This window comes from Struthio camelus, chromosome 3, assembly GCF_040807025.1.
Source record: "Struthio camelus isolate bStrCam1 chromosome 3, bStrCam1.hap1, whole genome shotgun sequence".
Lineage (NCBI taxonomy): Eukaryota > Metazoa > Chordata > Aves > Struthioniformes > Struthionidae > Struthio > Struthio camelus.
In genome coordinates, this window is record NC_090944.1 from 34,100,915 (window position 1) to 34,127,639 (window position 26,725).

The following is a 26,725-nucleotide window of genomic DNA, read 5'->3' on the forward strand; positions in this document are numbered from 1 at the left end:
AGGGTATGGTCTTAAATGCTCTATTCTGTCCTACAAGAGTAGTGATTAAAACAATTCACAGCTAAGATGAAGAAAATGCTACGTGAACCTGTGTGAACATCTGTCCTGCCAGTCGGGATTTCACTGGCATAAAGGTTGTAACAGGCTCCTTTGATTCCTAACTGCCATACCTTGGCTGCAGCCACACACAAAAAAAAGTCATCTCTGTTGTAAAATTTTGTATAAGATAGTTGCAGAACCAAACTCCAACTTCAGTTAATTTATTTTGCATTATTTTTGATTTACTGTGCTTGTATGTGTATAGAGACATACTTCTTTTCCTATTCTTACTGTATTGTGATTTATTATGTGTTGATGAGATTCTATTGTAGACCTTGGAGGCTTTTCCAAAGACAAGAAGTTCAATTGTCATGTTTTTCTTATAGTGATTTATATCTTACGTATTGAAGTTATTTATCAGAACTATTTAAAAGAGCATCTAAACTCATAATTTTTAAAAAATGTGTTATTTAATATTTGCCTAAGGATGGTCCCAAAGGCTGCAATCAAGAAGGGGCCTCATTTTGCTAGTCAGTATACTAGTATTATAAAGATACTATTTCTTCATTATTTTTCACTGAACATAAAACAGGAATCTGCATCTTAATGCATTGTACAAATCAAAAATAAAAGATAGCGTCTGCTCCAAGGACCTTTTTATCTGCAGAAGTTTATTTCCTTTTTTTTTTTCCTACCTGTACAAGAGATCACACTTTTCCCACATTCTGTTTTTTATGACCTTGAAGCTCTGTAACTTTGTTTCAAGAGAAGGAACCTAGCAGTTACCGACACAAGGGACTTTCACCTGTGGAGCTCATTCCAGGCAGCCCAGTTCTGCCAGTTTTCTGCCAGCTATTGTCTTTGCCACATGAGATGATTATTTTTAAAGCTACTGTATAAAGAGAAGTTTAATTGGAGTATATTTGCCTGAGGGAGGGGAATTTTACGGGTAGTCTGAAAGGGGCTGAATTTAGTTGACTTTTTAAACAGCATCTATTAATTAGTGTCTTTTAATAATGTATTTTGGAGAATCCAGGACAGAAGAGTAAAAATTCTGTTTACTGTTAATTTCCTAAAATCAAAGGAAATAAGCATTAAAAAAAATTAAAGGTGCCTTGCTAGCGTGTTAAAACTGCAAAACTTATCCTAAAACTTTAAAAGTTTCCAAAAGTTTTAGTTAGCCTCAGAGAGTCCTGCAGGAATTGAGGTAAATGTCAAGTGCCCGAAAGAGCTTCATTTTCAACAGAAAGCGTGTCAAACTCCGTGGGGTTCATTGAGTTTTATTATATAAATTCAGGGTTGAGTCTAACATGAAGGAGGCAAACATCAGCAAATGTTGGTAAAAATTCAGTGGCAAAGTTTTGCACGAAGCTTCGTCATCTGAAACTGATTTGATTCAAATAATACTAATGAAAAGGACAATAACATACTAGCTTAGATATTTTAAATTACCAACTTGTCTTTTTTAACCAGGGGGTAACAGTAGACACAAGTAGACAGTACAGGCAAGTAAACTTTTATAGTTGATTTTAATCAGCTAGTTTATTTTTTTAAGAGTTGATTGTGGCTGAGAAGAAAAATTGTAAAGTAGGAACATCACGAACTACTGAAAGCTGTTTGTTGTCCACTTGGTTTTCAGTGTGGCTCAGCACAAGCTTATGAAAAAATGTGTGCCTCCTTGAAGTGGTTCCACCTCACAGTACAATCCTGTCTCATTCTCTGTGCTGTGTGGATTTGGGCTGGTTGCTGCTTACTTACGTAGAAGACACCTGAGGGAGACATATTCATCCATCTGACATGCAGTCAGGGAATATGATAGAGGTATTCTACCTTTTCTAGAGGTTGATGAGATCATTAGTCAAATTCAGGATTTGTTTCAGGATTAGCTGGACTGTTTCTGGCTTCATGCTGTCCTTGAAGAGTGTTGGAGACTTAGCATTGGCTATTTGTATTATCAGTTCTCAGCATCCTCTCTTGGCTGCTGGATAGCTCTATGTTAAACATATCAGTGCATGTTTTTTCTAATGCCTTCCAAATTCATCTAGAACACAGTTGTAGCTGGGTGTTACCGATTCTAACTGCTTTTGGCTGACAAATTCTTTGTTATGTAGTCAAAAGGAGTAGTGCTCTTCACAAAGATAATGTGCAGATGGAAACCTTTTAGTGCTAGTTAATTTACTTATCCAAAGTGGAGTGTATTGATTAACTATATAGCTTCAGCACTTCCAGTTCCAGGATTAAATAAATTCAGGAAAGAAACGATCTGTGTTGTATTATATAGATTGCATTGTACTTAACCAGACAGTTATGCTGTGATATGTTTGCAGGACTGCTGCTTGACTTTTCTTTGGAAGTTATCTTTTTCATAATATTTGCAAATCAAGTGGAAAGAGATCTTTTATCTACAATCTCAACATTAGCAAATACTGAGTGTCAGGGAAAGAGGGCATCGTAAAGGATTCTTATTACTCTTATCAAGCAGAACATGCTGAGGCAAACACAGGGTCATTTCTGATTTAAAAAAAATATTTTCAAATGGTATGTTAAATGATTTAACAGGTTATGATAATAGGTAGGATTTGCTGGACAGAATAGTATATTTATTCTAGAATGCTATAGAATAGTAGTCTATCATTCTAAAAATGCTTTTGAATCACCTCACACAGTTACTATGTTTAGATGGTATCGGACTTATTAGGGAGGTTGATTAGTACCTTTAATAGTGTTTTCACTAGTAGTGTATCATCAAAGCTATTACCTGTGTTTCATCTCAGAGAAACGTATGCCATAATTAAGTGCACTTCGAAAACCAAATTAAACTGAATGGAAGAAGTAACCAGTAAGGATGTTCTCTTGAGCGTTCACTCTTACCATGATGAATGATGCTTGTTTTTCTCTTCTCTTTAATTAGAATGTTTCTACATTTGCCAAAGAAAATGTTGGAATGCAGACAAAAACTGAAATTATAGGAACAGGGCTTGATGTAATAGCTTATTTGTAAAGGAAACACAACTTGTTTGGTATTTTATTGAAACAGGAAGTTCAGAACCTCAGTACACACAAGTACAACAAATTCTCAGGTGCTCGTTGAGTCATCTGTTGTTGGAAGTAGTCTCATAGAAGGCTTCCCCTTGATTTAGTTTTAATCTTCAATTAACAAAGGGAAGGAAATTACATACAGATTTAGTTTTAGATTATGGGTAAAGCTCTCTGTGTTGCTTTTTAGTTGTCACCCTGATGTGCGTACTTTGTGTGTGTATCATGTTGGCACAACTGGAATGTTTCTGAGTGAATATGTTCAGTTTTTAATGAGCATAAGAAACCTCGTGTCTTTCTTTTTTTAAAAAAAAAAAAAGCATAAAGCTTGATTAATGAAACTATTCTGATTTTTCTTCTTTCTAGTCATGTCATACCTGATTTCATTCAGCTTTACTACTAGCAGGAAAAGTAATGATCTATAATAAGGTGATAATTGATAAAACTACTGTTTAAATTCAGTCTGCAATTAGTTATTTTTTAATTTTCATGTTTGTTTATAATAATAAGCCTTTTATGCAGCAGAGATGAGATGGCAATACCATGTAGTTTTCTTTAGCTGCAAAATCTTTAAAAGACACTTGGGAATTTATGCGTGTGAGCTCTCTGTAGACTTAGCTTTTCGTGTCTTTCAGAGCTCTGTATGACACTGGCCTTCTTTGAATGAGAAGGGTTTTACTGAATTGCCTCCAAATCCCATCAACGCTGTTCCTCTGTGTAGCTCCAGGAGTACTCCAGTGTTGTACAGTGAAATTTCCTTTTCCCCACCACCAGTCTAAGCAATGCTGTCTTTGTAGCTCTCTCGGTACTGGTCCGTAGGGTAAGGAGGAGTGCGTTAGCACTTTAGTCAAGAATGTCATTTTAAGAAAAAACTCCATGGGTAGCATTAGAACTGTCATGCTAACTCCTAAATTTTAAAGTTAAAATACCAAGGTGTCCTTGGGTCTGTAATTTGAAAATGCTTCCTTATGCAATTGACACCCTCTTGAAAAGGCCTTCTAGTCTTACTAAAGCACTTTCGATAAAATCCAATAGGCTAAAAAGTAGTAGTCTCACTGTCCTGCATAGTTCTTAGATGAAGAAAAACACCTGGTCTACCTAACTCAAAAACATCACTGAAAGAGTAATAGGAATATAGGGAAGGAACCCAGGGAGGAAGACAGGGTCAGCAATTTAACCCTATGAGCTTTGCCCAGCTACCAAGAGAAGTCACTGAAAGTCTGCTGTGATAGTAAGTTAATCATCAACATAGTCAACAAAAACAAGTTCTGTGTGTACTTTATAAAAACATTTTTAAAAAAAAGAAGGGAAGAAAGCCACCGCTGAATTACATTTGCAGTAATTGGAAGTGGACCATCTTTGTGCCATTTTAGATCTACACTGTCACAGTTTCATCTGTAAAGTCATGTTTTTATTTTATCTTCAGTAAGATAAGGTTCTATAAGACCAAATACAGATATAAGGTACTTCAAGGTAATATTGCTGCGCTATCTTTGAAACAAAAAAATCACAAGGAGATCCTGTTAAAATTAGAAATAAGTGATAGAAAAGAAGAAAAGCACAAAACACTGCTAACCTTTACAGAGAAAGGTTCACACATCTTAAAATACCAAGTGCATTTGAAATCTTAAGGCGTAGCAAGATTATATTCTGAATAAGACTTACATTCTGAAATGGCTTCCTCTTCCTACTGGCAATGCCAGTTGAAATCCACAAGGAAGCGCAGAAGTGAGAGTTAATGTGTTGCAAATGAAAAGGTTTTGTTCCCCTTCTGTTTGCTGTATCAGTCAGCTCACTAGCTGATAGGTGGCAGTTCCTCCAAACAGATACTGAAATGAGTTATTTTTAGAAGGGAGTCATTTGGCACCACTCACAACTAATCATTATGGTTTGTGAATTATTTTTTCACTCTGTTAAAATCAACTTGATGGCTTACCATCAACTTGAAAAATGCTCTGGTTTTAAAGTAAAAAAAAAAGGAGAGAATAGATGTAGTGTCAGGTGCTCTGCCTTTTTCCTACCAACTTTTGTGTCGGGAAAGTACTCTATATTCACAGCATAAATCTTTCTCCTTCAGCTGTACAAAAGACCATCAAAGATTGCTGTCGGACATATAGTCAAAGTTCATTCTTCTGTAATCTTTCATTTATTGTCTTGCTAAAAGTTACAAAAGTTCATGAAAAGAATCTTCAAATAGAAAATGTTAGTAATGTGCTTTGTTTAGTACTCACGAAGAAAGAGATGCTCTCAAAGAAACTTTTCTTGAATAGTTGTCATTTAAAAACATGACTGATAAAAAACACCTGGTCAAATATTGTTCACTTTAAATACTTTTTTCTATAAAACATTGTGTGCTGGCAGCTCCACTTGTTGCTTTTAGTACAGGAGGTTGAAATGACTTTGCTTTTGATACTTCCTATGGGATCTTTTATTTTAACTTGTAACGTGGATTAAGTCAAGAAAAGATGTTATTACACATAAACAAATACCATTGCCAAGGAATACTAATCAGGAAAATTGTTGACCAGAAGTTATTGTGATAGTAGTTCTGTCAGGAGTTTCCAAGAGTAAACTAAATCTGTTATGTTTTTTTTTTTCATATACATATACATATATGTTTGTGTGTGTATATATATATATATATTTCTAATTAGTGGCATTCCATAAGACTTGCATCCATTTGAATGTTGCTAGCTAATCTCTTTGAATAGTTTTCTCTGAGTAATTCTAAGGCAATTTTAAAGATTTTTCTATCACTTGAACATTGATGCAGTTTCAACTGAACCTTTAGTTTGTATTTCAAAAACCAAGCATTTTCTGCTACTTATCATGGTAGTGCATGAGTTTCACAGCAAATATGGAAAATTACATGTAAATTTTAATGCAATGCTCAGGGTTTCTACTGTGCTGAATCGTTACCCTGCATCTTTTATAAATGGTTTAAGAAAAAAAACAACCTTTAATCATGCATCATTTTTTTGTTAGGTTGTAGTACTTTGAATGCTGGACAGAAATATTTTACATTTTTGTTAATGAGGGAATATTTTAGGCTGCCCTACTTAGATGCACTTTTTTCCTCTGTTGAAACTTAAAAAAAAGGCAACTTGTTAGAGTAATTTGCTGATGCCTCTTTTTTAAAGCCAAGTCCTTTTTAAACATCTCACTGAAGCATATCAAAAAAAGATTGAGAAAAGTCAGTCCTATGAAATTTGAAGGAAAAAGAACTGATTGTGTTCAAGCTTTGACATATTTCATAAAGCTGTTGAAAACCAAACCATGAAAGCCAGATTTATGAGCTTTTTAAAAGTTATTTGTAGATTCCCAAGACAATTGTGTTCCCATCACTTACTGTAGCCTTTAAAACTCAAATGACGCTTAAAAATATTCATGTTTGGCACACATTGAGTTACTGCTGGGCGTTGTAATGGCACTCGGCTAAACTGAAAGAGTAGAGGGAAAAAGGTACTCTGCCTTGGCTTAAATCAATTCAGTTTGTTGAGGTAGAACAAAAGGACTTATATATTCATAATTTAAAGATAAAACTTGGAATTATTTTTAATAAGATTACTTTTATGGTGAGTTAATGCAATTGTTTGAGGAAAGAGCCTTTAGGGAGCATCTGTGTAACCCTTCACATTTGCCAGGCTTTTCCTTTCAACAAGATCACTGATTTTGTTATTGCTGGAATAGAAACTCTTTTATTTATCGAAACATTATTCATCTGTACTTTGCCAGGTATAGCAAATCTGTTGACAGCACTGGATTTATCATTTACAGTTAAAGGCTGATGGAAGGCTTCCCTGTGCCCCTAAACCACCAATACAAATCTCATTCTTGGAGCTTGCTGCACAATATCCTGTGTTGATTAAAAAGAAAGTTGGACTGTCCAAAATGATCCAAAATCTCAAAAGTCTAAGGTAGTTAAAATCCCCTTCCATGTATTTTATGCAAATACTAGGCTTCCATGCCTAATATCTTAATTGTATGTAGTCTTTAACTATGGGGAACATCAAGTTCTTTTCAGTTAATTGCAGCGCATTATTAGCTGATGGAATTTCTGTTTAAAAACAATCTTTTACTGGTAAAATATACTTAGTTGGAAATGTGTTACGTTTCAGTCTGTGTAAATGCAGGTAAGTTCATGACATTCTCTGTGCTTCTTCTGTAGTTAACCTTTGCTACTCACTTCATTAACACTTCATCCCTTAAGTTGCTCACAGAAATTAATGAGCTACTCATGGAAGAGGTACGAGTATGGTACCATGGAATAGATACCGGTCTTCAAAAAAAAAAAAAAAGCTTTTTATGGGTTGGTAGAGTCAAGTAAGTCTAGAGGATACTGTATGTAAAACACAGGTAAATTGTTTCAACATGGGAGGATAAATGGCAAGATGTGGTGTTCCTTATCGCTGCCATGTGGGATTGGACTATGAGAGAACAATAAGGATAAATTGCAACTGTTACCATAAAAAAATAAGCTAAATTTAATTGAGGTGATTATTTTGTGCAGATAAGAATTCAAATTAAAAGATATATCGCATACTAGATCCCTAACTTTTACAATTTTAACTCGCTAAGTATTACCTATTACATCTGCCAAAAGTGACTTCGTACTTCCTCATGACTGTGTCTGCATAAGCCAGTAGTGTAGAGTGATGGGAATGGATGACAGAGCGAACCAGTTAGTGCTGAGAACCCACCTTGCACACAAAACCTGGTTTGGTGCTCTGGACTAGTTCAAGCCTGGTCCCTTGAACTGAGCTCATCTTCTGGTTAAATTTCCTCTGAAAATAATCCAGTCTGTGCACTTGAAGGCTGCTCCACAATGTAAACCCAAACAGAGTTGGGAACGAGCAAGAGATTAGTATTAAAAGTGCACTCATAGTTTGAACTAAAGCTGTAAGTATGTAAGTATCTGCCATGCTGAAGGTCTTGTGAGGATATATCCAGCAAGAATAGGTCTTTGTAAACTGTGAGAAAAAACATGTCCGCGCATGTGCTGCATACCTTTTAAAGTTGTGGATGATTTTCTAAAGCAAATTATTTGGAGGCTGAAGATTTTCTTGATTTGTATGTTGCTTCAACTGTGTTTGTTCCATTGCCAGCTGTCTAAGTCAAGGAAAGAGAAGAATGTCTGACTTTAATTTATTTCCTTTTGGTTTTTGAAGCAGAGGAACTTGCATACACTTACAAACTTACTTAGATGGAGAGTCCTATCAACAGTGTCAGATAGAAAATGGTGACGTCAACGTGGCTTACTTCGGATCTACTGCACAGATGAAGAAAGCCAATGTCACGCCTGTCTTCAAAAAGGGCAAGAAGGAGGAGCCAGGAAACTCCAGGCCTGTCATCCTCCCCTCCATCCCTGGAAAGGTGATGGAACAGCTCACCCTGGAGGTCGTCACTAAGCATCTGGAGGACAGGAAGGTGATCAGGAGTAGTCAGCATGGATTCACCAAAGGGAAATCATGCTTGACCAACCTGATGGCCTTCTGTGATGGAATGACTGGCTGGGTAGATGAGGGCAGAGCAGTGGATGTTGTCTCCCTGGACTTCAGCAAGGCTTTGGACACTGTCTCCCATCACATCCTCCTAGGTAAGCTCAGGAAGTGTGGGCTAGACGAGTAGACAGTGAGGTGGATTGAGAACTGGCTGGATGGCCGAGCTCCGAGGGTTGTGGTGAATGGCGCAGAGTCAAGTGGGAGGCCTGTGGCTAGCGGTGTCCCCCAGAGGTCAGTCCTGGGTCCAGTCTTGTTCAATGTAGTCATCAGTGACCTGGAGGAAGGGACAGAGTGCACCCTCAGCAAGTTTGCTGATGATACTAAACTGGGGGGAGTGGCTGGCACAGCAGAAGGCTGTGCTGCCATTCCGAGGGACCTGGAGAGGCTGGAGAGGTGGGCGGAGAGGAACCTCCTGAAGTTCCACAGAGGCAAGTGCAGGGTGCTGCACCTGGGGAGAAACTACCCCAGGCACCAGTACAGGCTGGGGGTTGACCTGCTGGAAAGCAGCTCTGCAGAGAAGGACGTGGGAGTGCTGGTGGACAACAAGTTAAACATGAGCCAGCAGTGTGCCCTTGTGGCCAAGAAGGCCAATGGGATGCTGGGGTGCATTAGGCAGAGTGTTGCCAGCAGGTGGAGGGAGGTGATCCTGCCCCTCTGCTCATCCCTGGCGAGGCCATATCTGGAGTGCTGTGTCCAGTTGTGGGCTCCCCAGGACAAGAGAGACATGGCACTCCTGGGGGGAGTGACTCCAGCGGAGGGCTCCAAAGATGACTAGAGGGCTGGAGCACCTCTCCTATGAAGAAAGGCTGAGAGAGCTGGGCCTGTTGAGCCTGGAGAAGAGAAGGCATGAGAGGGGATCTCATCAACGTGTACAAGTATCTGAAGGGGGAGTGTCAAGAGGATGAGGCCAGCCTCTTCTCCGTGGTGCCCAGCGACAGGACAAGAGGCAACGGGCAGAAACTGAAACACAGGAAGTTCCATCTGAACCTGAGGAAAAACTTCTTCACTGTGAGGGTGACTGAGCATTGGAACAGGTTGCCCAGAGAGGTAGTGGAGTCTCCTTCGCTGGAGATATTCAAAACCCGCCTGGATGTGATCCTGGGCAATATGCTCTAGAGGACCCTCCTCGAGCAGGGAGGTTGGACTAGATGATCTCCAGAGGTCCCTGCCAACCTCAACCATGCTGTGACTCTGTGATTCTGTGATCTGTACATGCTCAGACCAACTCTTTATCATACACACAATGAGTTCAGCACACCAGTATACTTTGGAGTCATTGGCGTACAATGTACTGGTATCCTATCCATATGCTATATTTGTTGTCTAGGATTTTTCTAAGCTGCCAGGCAGGAAAATGGAGTTATTCATCACCTAAAGTAGTAGAATTGTAGATTGGCTCTGTAAGTGGAATCCTACTGCCCAGCTTGTTATAGCCAGCTTTGTTGTCATCAATATTATAAATTAAAATTAACATATTGGAAGACAAAACTCTCAATCTGTTTTTAAGTTGTTGCCATTTACATGGCAATTCCTGCCATATGCTATGCTCTCACCTATTTACATGTAAAGGTGTTCTTTAAAGAAATTTATTTTCCTTTTCTAGAGCAAGTAAATATTGCAGAAAAAAAACTTCTTGCTAAATTATGTTTGCATACTGAAGTTCCTAGTCCTGCACAAATTTTAATAGACTCCTAATTCTGCATACAGAAATAGTCTCATTGAAGTCAATGGCATTACTAAGGTGCATAAGGATAAAGCTGGAATTAAAATGATCGTGACAGATTTAAGAAATGATCAGAAATAAACATCATGAAGTTCAATAAGGAAAAGAGCAAAGCAGGCAGACATAGTCGACCACAGAAATGAAAAATTAGATTGGCGATATTTCTGTTTAAAAAACATCTGAGTATTTTGGAGGATCTAAAACAGAATGTGTCACCTATGTCATACGCTGATGAAAGAGACAGGCGTACTAGGCTGTGTTCACAGGAATGCTATATGTAGGATGCATGGATTGTTCCCACTGTACACAGCACTGCTAGGGCCTCAGCTGGAGTATTGTGTCTGGTTTTGGGCACCACACTTCCAAAAAGATGTGGATCAATTGGAGGGAATCCAGGGGAGAATAACAAAATGATCAGAGGTCTAGAAAACATGACCCATGAGCAAAGATTGAAAGAACTGTGTTTGTTTAGTCTAGAGAATAGAAGACCAAGGGGAGATGTGGTAACAGTTCTTCGAATATTCACAAGGTTGTTGCAAAGAGGAAGAGAATAAATTGTTCTCCATGTCCCTTGGCACTAGGACAAGAAGTAACGGGCTCAAAATGCGGAAAAAAGTTAGGTTAGATATTAGGAAAAGCTTTCTAACTGTAAGAGCATGTAAGCATTGCATAGCTTCAATTCATAGATTGCTTATGGAGGTTGATAATTTCTATCTTTGAATCTTTTTCGCTTTCTTGGGGTCTTACCACTTGTAGTAGTATCTCTAGTAGTACACCAGAATGATACATGGCACAGAGTGGTATGTGGCACACTCATGTACCACTTCAGAATGATACAAGGCACAGAACTACTATATTTAGGTGAGAAAAAAAATCCCTTTCAGGACATTTGTTATAACTGATAGTTATTTGCAAAATTTAGAGCTCAATTTGCAATTGCATTTTGCAGTTTCATTACTGCCTGGTAGTCAGTTGAATTTAATTCTCTTGAAAGAAGAAAAAGATAAGCAAGTTATTGAGGTATTTCTGAAGGAAAATTTAAACTTTTTCTTATGCAGAATAATCCTTCTTTAACTTATTTGTAATGAAAGGATTTTTATTTTGAAAAAGAATTAGTTTGTGTTGAAGCCAAATACAAAAATATTTAATTCAGAAAGTTTTTGAAATTATAAACAAATAGCCACGGTAAAGTGACCATGTCTTGCAGACATTCTTAACAGAATGCTTTTAAGTGATATATATTATCCTCTATATATTATATATGCTATTATATATGTAGGAGCTGAAATACAGCTCCTTTATTTAGATGTCACACTTATCCTCAAAAGAGAAAAGACTTATTTTTTTACCCTAATTTTTTTCTACTAATCTATAGCTGATTATGTTGATATTATATAGTTTTTAAAAATAGTTCCAGTTTTGGAAAACAAGTAAATTAAACTAAAAATAAGTGAATTTGTTATCTTTTTTCCTGCAAAAATTTGCTGTGCCGGAAGAAACGGTTCAAACATCTTCCAGTATAATTTTGAATATCCGCCAAACAGTAGATTTATTTGCCAAACATTTTCGTGCAGTATTCCCACTGGGACTCAGTCTTTCAGAGAATAAATTGGTGAAATTAGCTTTTCTTATCAGTCTATGGGATTTGAGAGAAGCAAGTTTGTCTGCCAACACGTAGTGGAAAGAAACAATATTAGCTAAATTGTCTGCATTTTAGCTTTCTTCCCTTCATCTTGGCCAGGAAACACATGAAGGACTGTAGAGAGGAGGGGAAGAAGCTGTATTTTGAATAAACTTCCAGATAATACAGTCTTTATTCTATGTCGTTTATCCTTCTTTTACATTCCTTTTTTTTTCCTCCCCACAAAGAGCAAAAACATGGGAGGTTTCTTTTCTCTGGACCAATTTTCCACTCTCTCTTTTAAACCTTTCTCCTTCTCCTTCTGGCTCCCACCTCAGTGCACCAGTCTCTTACTGCAGAAACGTATACTGAGTTTGCCTATACATAAATCTTCGTTTATGTGCATGTGCTGGGGTGATGATGTAGCTTTATCAAGCATTCAAAAAGTACATTCTCAGTTTTGTCTGTTTGAGGGCTTATGCTTCTCTCATTTGATAGGGAGCTTCTGTTTTAGCCAAATGTTACTGATCTCCAATATAAAAATGTTGTTTCAGTAAATGTTCAGAAGTATGGATATAATATAAATAATTTGCACGAATGTTGCAAGTTGAGTTACACTCAGAGAATAAAAACCATCTCTACCGATTATAAATGTATTTCATGCCAAGGAGTGGAATGAGATTATTGTTGCTATTGAGATAATTATATTTACACAGTTGCTTTTTATTGAACTATGCTAATATGGTTTGAACCAGTTGTACTCATGCATCCATGTGATGCCCTATTACTTTAAGCAAGATTCTTCAAAGGCAAAGAGCTATTTCTTTGTGAAATAACTTGCTGAATGGTGTTGTATCCAATTTTCAACAAGCTCTTTTATGCTGGTGAGCACCAATTTATTTATCTGGTACAGCATTTTAATATAATTTTAAATTAAAGAATTCAGCAAATATTATTTCATCTCTAAAACTGTTAATATATTGAAAAAAAATAACAGCAGAGTGCCAAAATAAATTGCAAAAAAATCAAACCAAAATGTTTGGTTTGGAGAGCTGTTAATTTAAGTATAAAATGTATGTCACACATTGTCACTACAAAAATAGTGTTGCTATTTGATTAGTCTTTTCCATTCTTTTAATGAGCTCGACATTTAGAAAGAGGAGAAAGAGAGCATTTCTTCTTTGTCCTGCAGGAGAGCTACTGCACTGTTAGCACAAACTTCCTTGATCCCTGTAGGGTCCTGCAGATTCTGCAAATTCCTCACTGCAGGATAACTGTACTTTCAGAAGTCTGCCCACTGCAATATGCTCCCCTTTATCAGAAGCAGGCCAGTACTTCATTTCTGTATATGTATGTGAGCCCTTGATCTCCAAATGTACATGGGGTTCCACATATGTGTTTTTCTTTGAAATTTTTACTGAGTGACGGACTGTCTGAAAATGCACATAACAATGTAAGTGTAATGTTTCCTAACAGTGTTGTAGCTTGTGTATCCAGCAGTGTTGTAGCTTTAGTACGTTGGTCTTCTTGAATATGTTGGTCTTTTTGCAGAATTGCACTCACTGAAAATACAGATGTTACTGGCACAATATATTTATCTGTACTGAAATCATATGGCTATTAAAATCTTAGACATTAAGATTTCTCCAGCAACATTACCCAACTGTATTAAATGGATGTACTATTTTATGTGCATCTTTCTTGTTAAATTTGTAGATTAGTGAAGCATAAAGACTATTTTTCATTTTTATCGATTTCATGCTTTTTTGACATTTAGTAGTTGCAATGTGGTGAATTAACCCATCAGACTTTATTGGTCAGATCCTTTTCTGTTTGATGAAAATGGACAAGTTCCCATCAACTTCAAATGAAATATCTCTTGGTCTTTAGATAGATATAAGCCATATAATATACAGTCTTATCTTTTCAAACTTATCTCTGAAATTTTATCTTCTGCTGTTTGCATTTAATAAAATGTATTTATTATTTTTACAAGTAGCAGTAACCAAGATGTAGTTAAAACTTTCCATATGTTCGGCAAATACTTCATATGAAAATAGCCTAAAAGGTATTGGTAAGGTTTTCAATACTCTATTAACTGCTTAGCAAAATAGTAATGACAACAAATATTTTTGAAGTGTAATTTTGTAGGTTTATTTGTCTCTTGTTAATAACAGAAATTAAGAGTGAAGATTTACCGTAATGTCCATACAGATTTTTACACAAGTATAAATAACTCAAGTGGCCTCATTTTATATAATATTTTCAAAGCTAGTATTTCACATTTTGAATTCCAGACTGCAAATGCAATTTCTATGAAATTTAATAATTTAGGACCATATTCTCCATTTAGGTGTTGTGAGAAATTGTTTTTCTAATTGTGTTTTAGACTAGAAATGTCTTCATGTGCCGTTTTCGGGAAGTACACTGGAAATTGTGTGCTGTTCATAGGACATGAGAAGTTTCATTGCTGAGAACGTTCCCATATACATCCAGAAATATTAATTTTCTTATATTGTCTGTTGCGTGAATTCAAGTATCTGTTCAGATATGTACCTTAGGGGAAGAACTTCTGTAGTGCAAAAAGTAAAAATAATTTTTACTGAACAGTTTTTTTCTTTTTTAGTCTTCCTCCGTGTAACCTAAACTAACATTTTAAAACAAGTTTATTTTAACTGTCATCCAATATAATATTTTCTTAAAACCTTTAAGCAAAAACATTGTTTTACTGTTCACTTAATGATGACAAACTTTGTATGCCATCCTTTCCTATTCTTGAGCTTAACTTTTCCGCCCAGAATTAAAACCAAAAAAGGGGATGGATGGAAAAGAGATTGATGTCTTGTAAAAATGTAAATCACAGTTCACTCCATTAGTTTCAACATTTCACATGGTGAAAACAACCTACAATCAGATATTTTCCCCCCTTCCTAACTATCTTTTTTGCTCACCTTCCGTGATCATCTTCTTCTGATGATGTGATTTGAGTCCTGACATGACAAATAGGTACACCTTTTGGGGGCTTGACGTTATTTCCTAAGTCTCATTAAAAGGTCACATCCTTGTTCTTATATGGGCTTTTGTATTTGTTCCCACATCCCACCAGTGAGGAGTTTATTTGTATGCGTGGTGTTTTGGTTTGCGGGGACTGGTCACCAGAGTGAAAATTGAACAGAGGAATGGCAAAAAGTCTCACTGTTGAACAAGTACATGTACAATGTAGGTTAATAAATTATACTATTTTGTTTCCACTGCTCTTGAAATTTCTGAGCTGAATTATGGAAATACTAGGAAACATGAGATTAACATCCTACACTACTGAGACACAGGAGGGAGAATAGTTGGTGAAATGTATTATTTTTGTAATGAAGAAAAGTTCTGTTTCTTTACCTTAAGTTCTCCATAAGTTTTATTTCCGTCAAGAGTGATTTTTTTCCTTTCCAATCTCAGTTTCAAAGAATCATCTGCATTAATGATACTTTTTTGACAAATACATGCATATACCAGGCATCTTCCTACTCTGCATCCAGCTAGTGAAAGAATGAAGTTAATGCTTACGATCTTAATGAAAGGAGTAAATAGACTCTCTTATAAGAGATTTCATTTTTCTATTCATCTGCTAACATAATTAGAAAGGAAAGTTGCTGTCACTGTCTCATATTGTAGCAGACAGTGGTGCCATCTGTAATAATACAGACTGACAGAATCGTAACTATAACTACCAATTGATACAGACACCATTTGTGGGAGTAATCACTTTTGAGGCCTGAAATTTTCCCAGGCTTGGTCTCTGCTGAGGAATTATTTATTTATTTTTAAGAGCTTACACAAAATCTGTATGGTTTCAAAGGGCTTCAAGCACTCCTGGAGTGCCATGAACTGTTTGATGTTGCAAAAGCAGCTGAGTCAATTCAGTGGTAAGAGCTAGATTATGCTATTTAATCCCAAAACCAAGCTCTCTGTGGCCAGCTAAATGGTTGACTCTTCAGCACCTGGCTAGTAGTATTTCTTGCAGATTAGTGGGCCAGAAAGCAAAGTTAGCCTTTCAGAATACTCTGTGAGCTGTGTGAACTTAAACGCTGCTAATTTTTCCAAACTCTGAGAAGTGTGTGCATGCGTGTGCTTGAGCAAATCCAAGCACAACTTGTCTGGAAAGCTCTGGTGGTGATTCAGGTGAAGAAAAAATAAATATGAAGTTCCAAGCTGAAACTTCTTTTGATGATATCACACAGGTATACTGTATACTTTATCTTGTCATGCTAACAAATGCTTTGATAATACCCACAGCTACGAATTTTAAAAGGAATTTAACAAATCAGCTACCATCTCAGTAGCATATGAACATTTCACTTTCTTGGACTCCTTTAATCTGAGCTAAACATGTAGAATAAAACATGCTGTTTGTATACATCAGCTGATGCAAGTGTTATTTGGTGCTCAAAATTTGCATTTCCTGATTTGATGATTAGCTGTGTGCATTTTTTTTCCTTTAACATTAATTTAATCCAATTTAATCCAAATGTGCTTCCTACAGGAAGACATATTGTACAAATTTTTCCCTGCAGTGACAGCCAAATGCTTTCAGTGACAGCAAATAAATGCTCTCAAGGAAAATGCTTGGGGAAGTGGGGATACAATTAGTCCTTTTAAGTCTTATTCCCTAAAATGTGTGAAATAGCAGGATTGCAACAACTTATATTTTGTGTCTTCTATCTAACACAAGTTCTGCCAAGTTTTTGAAATGTTTCTCAACCTTAATCTATTTTCATCTTTCATCATTCATTATTTTTCATTAGAGTATAGTACATTCTTTAATTTGTTGACTTAGCTTACCACAAGCACTTTTGTAGTTGTTGCCTCCTGGTTGCTCATTTTCTTAATATACGACAATGAATGATTGCAATCCCAGCAATACCAAAATCATGACACTGCTTTGTATGTCACAGTTTGCGGGCCGTGTTATGTTTTTAATTTAGTCCTATTTTAATACACTGACCATAGCCTCAAAGCCTAAGGCTCTCAAGACCCCATCTGCAAGTGGTACGCTTGCACATTCTAAATCCAGTGCCACGTATACAAATTGTATAGTACTTAGTTTTCTGCATATATTGACATCAAGATGCCCAGCAGCTAGGTATTTATAGAAGAGTATTGTGTACCTCTGTCTGTACCTCAGATGGAGGTAAATGGTACCTGCCTGGTCCAAAATAAGATCTCCTGCACATGTGTGGGATATCATGTGCCAACTTATGCACAGGAAGTACAATCAGATATGTCCACTGCACAAGTGATGAAGAGTTGCTCTACACATGTATCATTTATCTTACTCAAGACTCTCCCTCGGAACTGAGCCCTCATCCTCCAAAGTCTGCAATATAACTCTACCTCGGAGTGCTCAGCAAAATTATTTAGAAGCTCTTCGGCTGCAGTGAGGCAGGATTGGGTGCCATCGCATTCATAAACGTAGATTCACACAAGAATAAAAAATAAAAGGTGTCTCTTGGATTCTGCTCAAGTCCTTTGGGCGTACTTCAGGCACAGCAGTCTCTGTAACCAGCTGAATTCAGCATATAAAGAATCAACTTGGTTTTAGTATCAAGAGAGTAGCCCTCCGTCAACACAGAAAGCTGAAATCTCTGTTGATGGAGGAGATCTCAGAATTTAGGCTAGGACTGATTTGTTTAACACACAGAGGACAATGGCACAGAGACTACCTGAGCTATACCTCATGTTTGCACGGGCTTCATGCTTCACTAGTGCTTCAGCCAGCTATTTTTTTACGAGTACTAAGGCAATTCACTTTTATTTCTAAGGATCTGTGAAAATGCCGTAGAACCATTCGGCTTCATAAACCCTTGTAAACTAGGTGACGACTCTTTCTCTGGCTGCACCATCTCCTGCTAGGCATATATATTATTGCATTCAAATCTTAACTTCCTGTGATCTCACAGCAACCTTGTGCCAGAATTGGAGGAATAGCTTAGGAATCTACTCAACAAGTGATTTCTTCCACTGTTCCGATTACACCTCTTCACTGACTACAGTAAATTATTCATTCGTGTTATGTAAATATAACAGAGATATGCCGAGTCGCCTTTTTTCTGCCATACAACTCGCTCTTATGTTTCCTCGTGATCATCTATATAAAAAATTAAAAGCATCAAATAATATGAATGCTTCATTTTTGTCTTCATCTTACTATCAACTCCTAGCTTATCATAAATTCTCTAAACTTTGACAAGGGATACAAGATCAGAAATATTACACACTTATTTGGCAAGTCAAGGTTAACCTCAGTTGTAAGAAATACAAGCTTGATTTTTTTTTACTTCAGTAAGAAAACTCCATATTGTTTAATATGGTTTGTGTGCTTATATGCATTGCTTTTGTGCACACCACTATCCTGTCTGGTACATGCAAAGAAGAAAATTTGCCTCATATTAGATAGTGTTACAGGCTGTACAACATTCACAAAGGACTTCCTTTTTTTGCGTTTATGAGGATGAAAGAGTTTACATGAAACAGTTACTTTACAGATTCTGCTAGATATGCCACATATTTTTGTTATGCATTTTTACCAGGAGCTGATTCTTTTAAACTGTCTTCTGTCCCCTTAGACTGTATTCTGGGCCTACTGGAAAGAATTAGGAGTTAAGGCATGAATTTCCATTAAGTATTTACACAAATACACAGCAGCATTAGAAACAAGTAATGCAGAAGAGGGTTATTTCTAAAGGTTTACCTTCGTGTCTTTTACAGTTAGCTCATACTCAAATGCAAGGTTAGGTTTAGACATTTGTTTTAAATTTAATTGAGCTGGCAAAGGTAGTTAAGCTTTTGGATGCCTGAACCTTTTTTCAAGGTTTGAAATGGAGAAGCAGCAAATTACAAAACTAATTATAAACTGATTAAATTGCTCTGAGTTTTGCTGTTTGTGTCACTTAACACATCTGCAAGATGTATTAAGCACAGGAGCACTGGAGGTGGAAATAGCTGTTAAAGTAGTATAAAACCTGAATTATATACGTTTGTAAAGCTCAGGTACAAACTGATGAGCAGTATATATCCTAAATTCTAGGAAAATCCTAGTTTGTATTTACAGTGAACAACTATAATTATTTAGTATATCCTTTAGTATTTATTTGTGATAATCAGTATTATACATGTAAACATGTATGATTATGGTGAAGGACAATTCTTTCAAAGTGCTTTAAGAAGCATTATAGGAAAACCATCTAACCTGTAAATGAAATTGTCTCAACTCTGGTTGTGGAATTGTATCAGTCAAGTGCATTGTATACAGGCATTGTAGCTGTTGTATCAGAACAACTGTAATAATAAAATATCACAAATTCATGGTACGGTTTACCCAAGAGCTTCTGAATCAGCAAAGGAAAGTTCATATTCATGTATTATAGTTCTTTTTCTGAATTCATGAAGAAAAGGGTTGGTTTTATTTTGAGTGGAGATAAATATGTTGGCTATTCATTTCCTTGTTTCCTCAAATATAGATCTGCAGACTTCAACGTCATCTATCAACAGGAAAATATCAGCAGAATCTCTTTTCAAGTCAGCCTGCGATGTTTGTTTCTCCTACCAGTCAGCCACCCTGCAAAAAGCTGATTGAACTTATACAGCTGTCAGGAGGAAAAATATGTAAAGCCTTACGTCAGGCAAAAATCTGTATAGGAGGATACCCAGCAAAGAAGAACCAGGAAATAAAATACCTATCAGAAAAATGGATATTAGGTAAGAGACTAAATTTCAACCATATAAAATATTATGGAATATGTATTCAAAAATTAACTGTAAATAGATTACTAAACTGAGCATATGGAGAGGAGAGAATGGAGCAGACTATAACAGTTGTCACATTTTTAGGAAGATTGCCCCCATGGTCAGGATTTTCTGCTAAAACTAAGATTGCTTTTTGCTGATCCTGGTACTTTCCGTTGTAATTTTACCAGAACAATTTCATCCAAAGTGTTTCAATTTATCTTTTGTATAATTGTTTCACTTAGATGTCATGTACTTCTGAGCAAACTAAATTATGGGAAAACCCCCGTGGGATAATCACTTTTAAGAAATGGCGCATGTGTTTCAGTTTTAGATATAAGTAAGAAAGATTTTTAACTGGTGTATGTTGTCATAGCGCTACTGAAATACAATGATTTGCACCCTCTGATCATGTCTTGAATTATATATTATACATTTGAAATACAATTTTCTGCAGTCACTATTTCACTTGCAAAAACTTTATTTTTAAAATTTCCTGTTAAGTTTCTGAGAGTTGTTAGTCGACTGCTTTTTCATTATGGACAGCACAGTTCTAAAGGTTATCTCTTTGGAGGGAATCAGATGTAAAATTGCAATATCCTTTCCCTCAAATAAAAGCTTTTGATAATCTGTTTAGGATTTACAATTTCCAGTCTGATAGTTTCCCTCTTTTTGACAAGCTAAGTTTTTTTTTTCAAAAAGGGAGAACTTTTGCAAACTAGAAAAAAATTAAGATTAAAGTTAATTTGCCTCATAAACTAGCTTCACTTTAACTTTGACACTCCTCCAGATAGTACCTCGCTCACACTCTGGCAATAAACATATCCATGATCAATGTTACATGAGACCAGACAAACAAGTCCTAATCTCTTAGCTGTTAGTAGTATCTGATCATAATGACCTAAAACCTGAAAGAGAATATCAGTGAAGAAGAAAGAGTGGGAGAGCCGTAAGGAAAAAAGAGTTGTCTAAACACAAGTGCATTTGGTGCTTCAAAAAAGATAAAATTGTGAGGAGTTGAAAGAGACGCACAAGAAGCCATTTTTTACTGTGCCTTTCTTAGGCTTCGAAGAAGATTTGAAGAGGAAATGTATCCCAAAAAAGTGACGAGATGAGGAAACAAGGGTTTTATGTGAGACTAAAAATATGATGTAGTAAATTAAAGGAAAACATTTTTCATAGCAGTACATCAGGCGTAACTTTCAGATGGACAAATGTAATAATCTAGAATGACATGCAATTCATTCTATAATGCAGGCAATTTAATACCAGTCTCCTGCTATTATATATTTTTGGTAATAATTTTGTCTCTAGTTTATATGCAAGTGTCATTGCTTGAGACTGTGGCACATCTGACTCTTCTCCTGGTGTCATAGAGTTCTGCCTTTCTCCAGCTCCAGTTATCGCATGAGCTAAATGCAGTTGGATAGGCCAAGCTCAGCCCACCAGTGGATCGCAGGAGTCACTTGTCCCAGCACATGGAGTTTCACACATTAGGAAACGGATTCTGAATTCTTTGTGCCTTTTTCAAGTTTCTCAGTACTTGTTCTTTTGCGTCCTGATGATGCCTTTTCTAATTTATATTCTGCTCGTGAGGCATGATTATGCAAACTCCTGCTAAAGGATTGTAAATGATGAATCATGAGCAAATACCTTAGAGGAAGGATACAGATCTTTGAAGTTCTGACTCTTTCTCAGCAACTGTTGACATGTTTACTGTATGAACAGCGGCAGTCTGTCCCTACAGATTCGTGTGTTAAATAAATCAAATCAAATCTGAAATTTCGTGTCATCTTTGACCCTTCCTTGTTGTAGACCAGTTGGTTTGTGGTTATCCGCTTACAGCTCTTAATACCTACTGCCAATTAATTTAACAAAGGTTGACCACAATAAAAACAATATAAGTTGATAATTCAGCACCTTTTTTAAACTAAAGTAAATGGTCAGTATTTGCTGTACTATCATTTGACTGTTTGCATTTCTTTACAGGGTCCTCCTCTCTCTGTTCTCAGCTCCATCACACTGTTTTGTGTCAAAAATTGTTCTAAAGTACACGGCACTTTATAATCAGCTTCTTATGCATTTTAGCCTAAATAATTCTTTTTTATTTCCTTTAGATTCAATCACACAGCATACAGTATGTCCTATGGAAAACTACATTTTTCAGCCGTGACCTAACTCAGGAGCTTCTATATGGTTATAAGACAACAAGTCTAGTTTGGATTCAACAAGAAACTAAGCTGTGAATAAATTTTCTAAGAAAAAGCAAGTAACGCATTTATAAATACAGTCAGATATTTTCTACATTTTTATTATTTGTGTAGATGTCCATCTTGTGAAATCTTGAGCTTTGTATAATAAAGTGCTTCCCTAATAAAAGTCATCTTGTTTTTACTTATTTATCGGAGACCTTTAGGCCTGAGAGTTCGATTAATCATTATTCACTGAGAAGAAGTGGGAAGATATTTGCTAGTGCCTGAATGAATTTGATCATGTTGCAGTGTAGTTAGAAGATGTGCACGCAGTGTGGATGTGTGTGCCTGAGCTGGCTTTGATCTAGTTAGCAGGAGTTGTGCTACCAGTGAAGATGCATGGATGCTATAAGCCACCTTTATTCTGAGTGCCTCTGTGGACAGCCGAAGGCCCGTGTTGCCATATCTTCATGCCTATTGCTAATTGAATTTTTTTAGGTAAAAGTATAAGGTTGCCCATAATGCTTAATTCACAATCCTGGAGTAACCTTGCACTTCTAAATCCAATTTTCAAAAGTAACTGAAACTCAGTAGTTGTGCTCAGATGCATAGTTATGGTATTACTTTATTTAAATACCTTTCACTGAGTCTCAGGCTGTGTCTACATCACATGTAAGCTAAAACCATAAGCAAGTGCTGATGCTGAGTCAAATGGATTAAGCAGCAAATCATTCATATGCTTACATCATCTGTTGAAAATAGAACTTATAATTAAATTCTTTAGGTACATTTGAAAATTGTATGTTGCTGTAAATGTCTTAAATGGTAAAACGCTCTTCAATCTGAGTTTTTGTTTTCAGGGGGTATAAAGTAAAGTAAGGTTTGTACGTTTGTAAAGTGTATTACGTAATACATATTAAGCTATATATATAATTATATATTATATTATGCATGTATTATACAATGTGTATTATTATTTTATATATGGAGCTATAAATACACAACCTCTCTTAAAGATTTGCAGTATCCTTCAAAATGATATATCATCACCACTGAGAATAATGTATAATCAAGTAAGTTAATGGCAGATCATAACTCTCCCCTTCTAACTCAGTGCTCCCCTCAGAGAACTGTCAGCATAAGACAATGGAAACCTTGGACTAAAAATAATAATTTCAAGTGAATACTATGGAACAGTCAAGGTACAGTACCTTATAAATGTTGTCATGCTATTGCATTATTCTAACTTCTTGGAATTTTTAAGGGCACAGGGGTTTGGACGCACAATTTCTTTAAACTTGAGGATTTTACACATTTTTTTCTTCTGAAAAGTTCAGCAGTATCTAGGCAGTAGGCTGTTTCAGGCACAAATTGCATCTTTATAGTTGTTCTGTTAAACGTGTAGCATACTTTTTAATGCAAAAACTCCAAGTTAAAATTATTTCATGGAGAATTAGATTAACTTTATTTTCAGAAATACTGAACACCTGTAATTCAAGAGGATTTATTTATCGATAATATAGCAATAAATGCAATTAATTGAGATCTTTTGCTGCTAACTTTTCTAACATGCACATTTTCGATAGTATTTTACCTAGGAAAAATATGTTCAGATACAAAAATTGCTAATCAGGTCTGTTTATAAATTTAACTGTGTTAAATTGAAACTGTTTACCTACTTACCAAAAGCGTTCGTAACATGGTACCACTCTTCACCCTTGACTTTATGAGCCTCTTTTCTTAGGAGACTGGTTGCCAAGTACTATAAACTAAAATAGAAATACTTAAATAAGCTGTGACATGTGAACATATGGTTCCCAGTAAATAGCAGAATAAATTGTTTAAATTATATTGCTTAACTTTGAATATTACGACCTCCTAGTTTATTTTGTAGTCATTTCGTAAGTGTACTACACATAAAAGTTTGTCACTATTAATTTATATAATGTAGCATTCCAAATCAGTTTCCTCCTAAATCTTCTTAAGATGAGTCTCAGCTATTTAAATTGTAACTTCTTGAATCAACTTGTTGGTCTTTATTAGACACCCATGAAATGTCTAATAGACTTCTTTTAGTAAAAATTTCAGATAAAACAATCTGTTACTTTAGAAAATTTCAGCTTAAATTGTGTGTTTTGCCAGAAACCCCTGTCTCTGTTGGCAGTTCTTGCAAAGGCTGTAGTACACAGGTAAATATAGTCGGCAGGAATGTCAATGCCTAATATTGGTTTCACATTGTTGGTAAAAGGAGTGCTGTGCATCCATGACGACAATTGTTTTATAACAGTACGTAACTAATATAGGGTGGATCGGAATTAAATCCAAAGACTAATGTTGTGCGGATAGCAAAAAAGAAATACTATTCCATCTTGAGAGTCTTTCATAACAAACAGCTTCTGATCTACATACCTTAGTGAGGATTCTCAAAAATCTCAGCACTGGAAGGAAGGCATGCTGCTACCCTCTTCTCAGGATGTCTGAGGTTCGTTTCTACCCTAGACCTCCACAGGCGAAGAAGCCGTTTCTGATCGTCCCCTCGGTAACACAGGAGGGAGAATGATGAAAACTTTACAAATGGTTCATTTGTCAGAATAAATCAATCAGCCAAAAAAGCTTACACTTGATACCAAGGTCCTAAAGACAGTAACATACAGAGGAAAAGACGCAGAGCTCCAGCAACGTGAGTAGTCATTGATTCATGGGTAGTTTCAATTTGATCAGTGTAAGATTTTTCCAGCCCACAGCACTTAACTGACGTTCTGCCACAATACAGCGCTGCTGTACACTGTCTACTGTACAAAATGGCACCATGCTGTCTTATCAGCAATCCACTCTTTTTTCCTTTTTTAATTTCCTCCTTCTCTAGTCAAGCTTTTTTGGTGAGGAGACGATGTCTTGACCTTACCTTTTGTGTCTTGTATGAACGTTTCTGTAAGTAGCTTGTGAAATGCTGTCTCTCCTTCTCAGGGAATTGCTGCACCCCTGCTAAAGGCCATACCGTAACAAAATTGCATTAAGATAGTTAAAGATTTTTTTAGGTTAGCTTAATTTTATTAAGAATACAGAAATGAAAACTAATTAGAATTAGAAATCAACACCAAAATAGTATCCTTCTTGAGATTCACATTGGCTGAGTTAATTTTTGAAAGTAGTTTAACTCACAGCACAGGTCCTTTTTTAACTCATTACGCCTATGCAGGTGATACAAGTCATATCCCTTGAGGATTCTTGGCCCATCAGTATGCTTTCCACAACTCCCTCCTTCCTCTTCCAGAGACAGAGTTTACCACACTTTTCAAAATTTAATGAGACTCGCATTGGCAAATGCAGAAATATTGAGGACAAACACAGGGATGACCTTGTGTTGCTGAGCTTGTGTCAGAATGGAAGCAAAATTGGTGCCTTGTTCAAAAAGGGTAGCTTTAAAAATAAGGTAAAATCTAAAACTATTTCTTTATAGTTACAGTGACCAATAATATGAGATTGGCTACGGATGTGTTTTAGGCAAGACTGCTGGAAACTAGTAAGGTGGGTGGATTAGGCATCTGGGTTCCCCCTCCCTTCTCTGTTTTTGCAATCAGTTTTAGATTATGACAGTATTTGTGGTGCGTGCATCTAGTGAGTAAAAAGCCTCTAATATTGACAGTGATCCTGGTATACGAGCCATCTGGTATGGATTTATTAAATACAGATTTGTTGAGCTGCTTTTATGTTCCTGTGTGCTTTCCTGACTCGTCCACGGGTAATTTTTTGGAGATAATTACTTACTAAATAAAAATAACTTGTAAAAACTGTTGCACAGCTTGGACTTCTATTTATAGTTTCATTGTGAGAAACTTCTGCATCTTAATGGATCTGTATAGAAGATAACGTAGGCATGACTGCATTGTGTGGCAAAATGTTATCAATCCATTCAGAGCTAGGAAGCTGCTAGCACTAACACGCGTTTCTTTGTGAAGCCTGTAAGCAACTTAGGATCTGTGAGGCAAAGGTGTTTTTAAATTGGTATTTCTGAACAGGAATCGTAACTGTGAGTGGAGCTGAGGCACTTCTGGAGCATGGCATGGAGGTGTCCTAGGAACACTGTCTAGAAAGCTGATTAAATTCTAATCTTTTCCTCAAGAGCAACTCTCAGCCCTGGAATAAAATTGGAATATTTGCTCAGACTGAAATCTGGAAAGCATGAAAAACTCTGCATCTGTGCCAGCAGTCTGACTTACTTAATGACAGATCTAATAACAGCAAACCAAATGGCTGTTTGCCTTCTTGCATTAAGCAGAGACTTTTATTTCTGATCTCCTTTTATTGCTGTATTTCAGAATTAGCTCTTTGCATGATATGACCAAATGCTTGGGTTCTGGAAGAGCGTTACCTTCACTTCTGCACAGTGCAGCAGCTTGACAATAAGGGGGTTTAAAACTGCCAGTAGTAAGTAACAACTGATATTTCAGGTTATCAGCACAGGTGTCTGGTAAGAGCTCTGCCTGGGAGTAAGCAAAGTGGAGTTTTTCTGCTGTTGATACAGATGCGAAAGAATCCTTTAACCACTAGTGAGCAGCTTGCACTCTTGCGCAGGGCTGAGGTGTTGATAGGTAGCAGCCAGGTGTAATGCAGGACTGCAAGTTGCTTTGAAATGCTGGAGCCAGCAGCCCTCGGAGAGGCCTTTGTCTGGTGATACGTGGCAGCACTCCCAGCCCCCGACACATCCACACCTTTCTCACCCAGGCTTATGCTAACCGAACCTTCCTTTGACTTCTACAATTCTGGTTGGTGTAGTTTGCGTAGTAACTTTTGTTGTCTGGAAAACACCTGAATTATCATTAGGGACGGAACCACC

At 36.6% G+C, this 26,725-nt stretch overlaps 1 protein-coding gene across 9 annotated transcripts in view; it reads left to right on the forward strand.

The window, feature by feature from the left end:
• Positions 1-22,093, forward strand: part of MCPH1 (microcephalin 1) — a 132,203-nt gene extending 110,110 nt beyond the window's left edge. For 6 of the 9 annotated variants that reach the window (XR_011140087.1, XR_011140088.1, XM_068937334.1 and 3 more), the window contains 2 exons: positions 19,432-19,669; positions 21,814-22,093. Coding sequence is in view for 7 of the 9 variants with exons in the window: in XM_068937334.1 (XP_068793435.1) it covers positions 19,432-19,669; positions 21,814-21,869 (294 nt within the window). In the remaining 2 variants the exon portion in view is untranslated. Of the gene's footprint in view, positions 1-8,243; positions 8,727-19,431; positions 19,670-21,813 lie in introns of those variants that run through there. The other 3 variants (XM_068937333.1, XM_068937335.1, XM_068937339.1) reach the window with 3 other exon arrangements.
• The last annotated feature ends 4,632 nt before the right edge of the window (positions 22,094-26,725 follow it).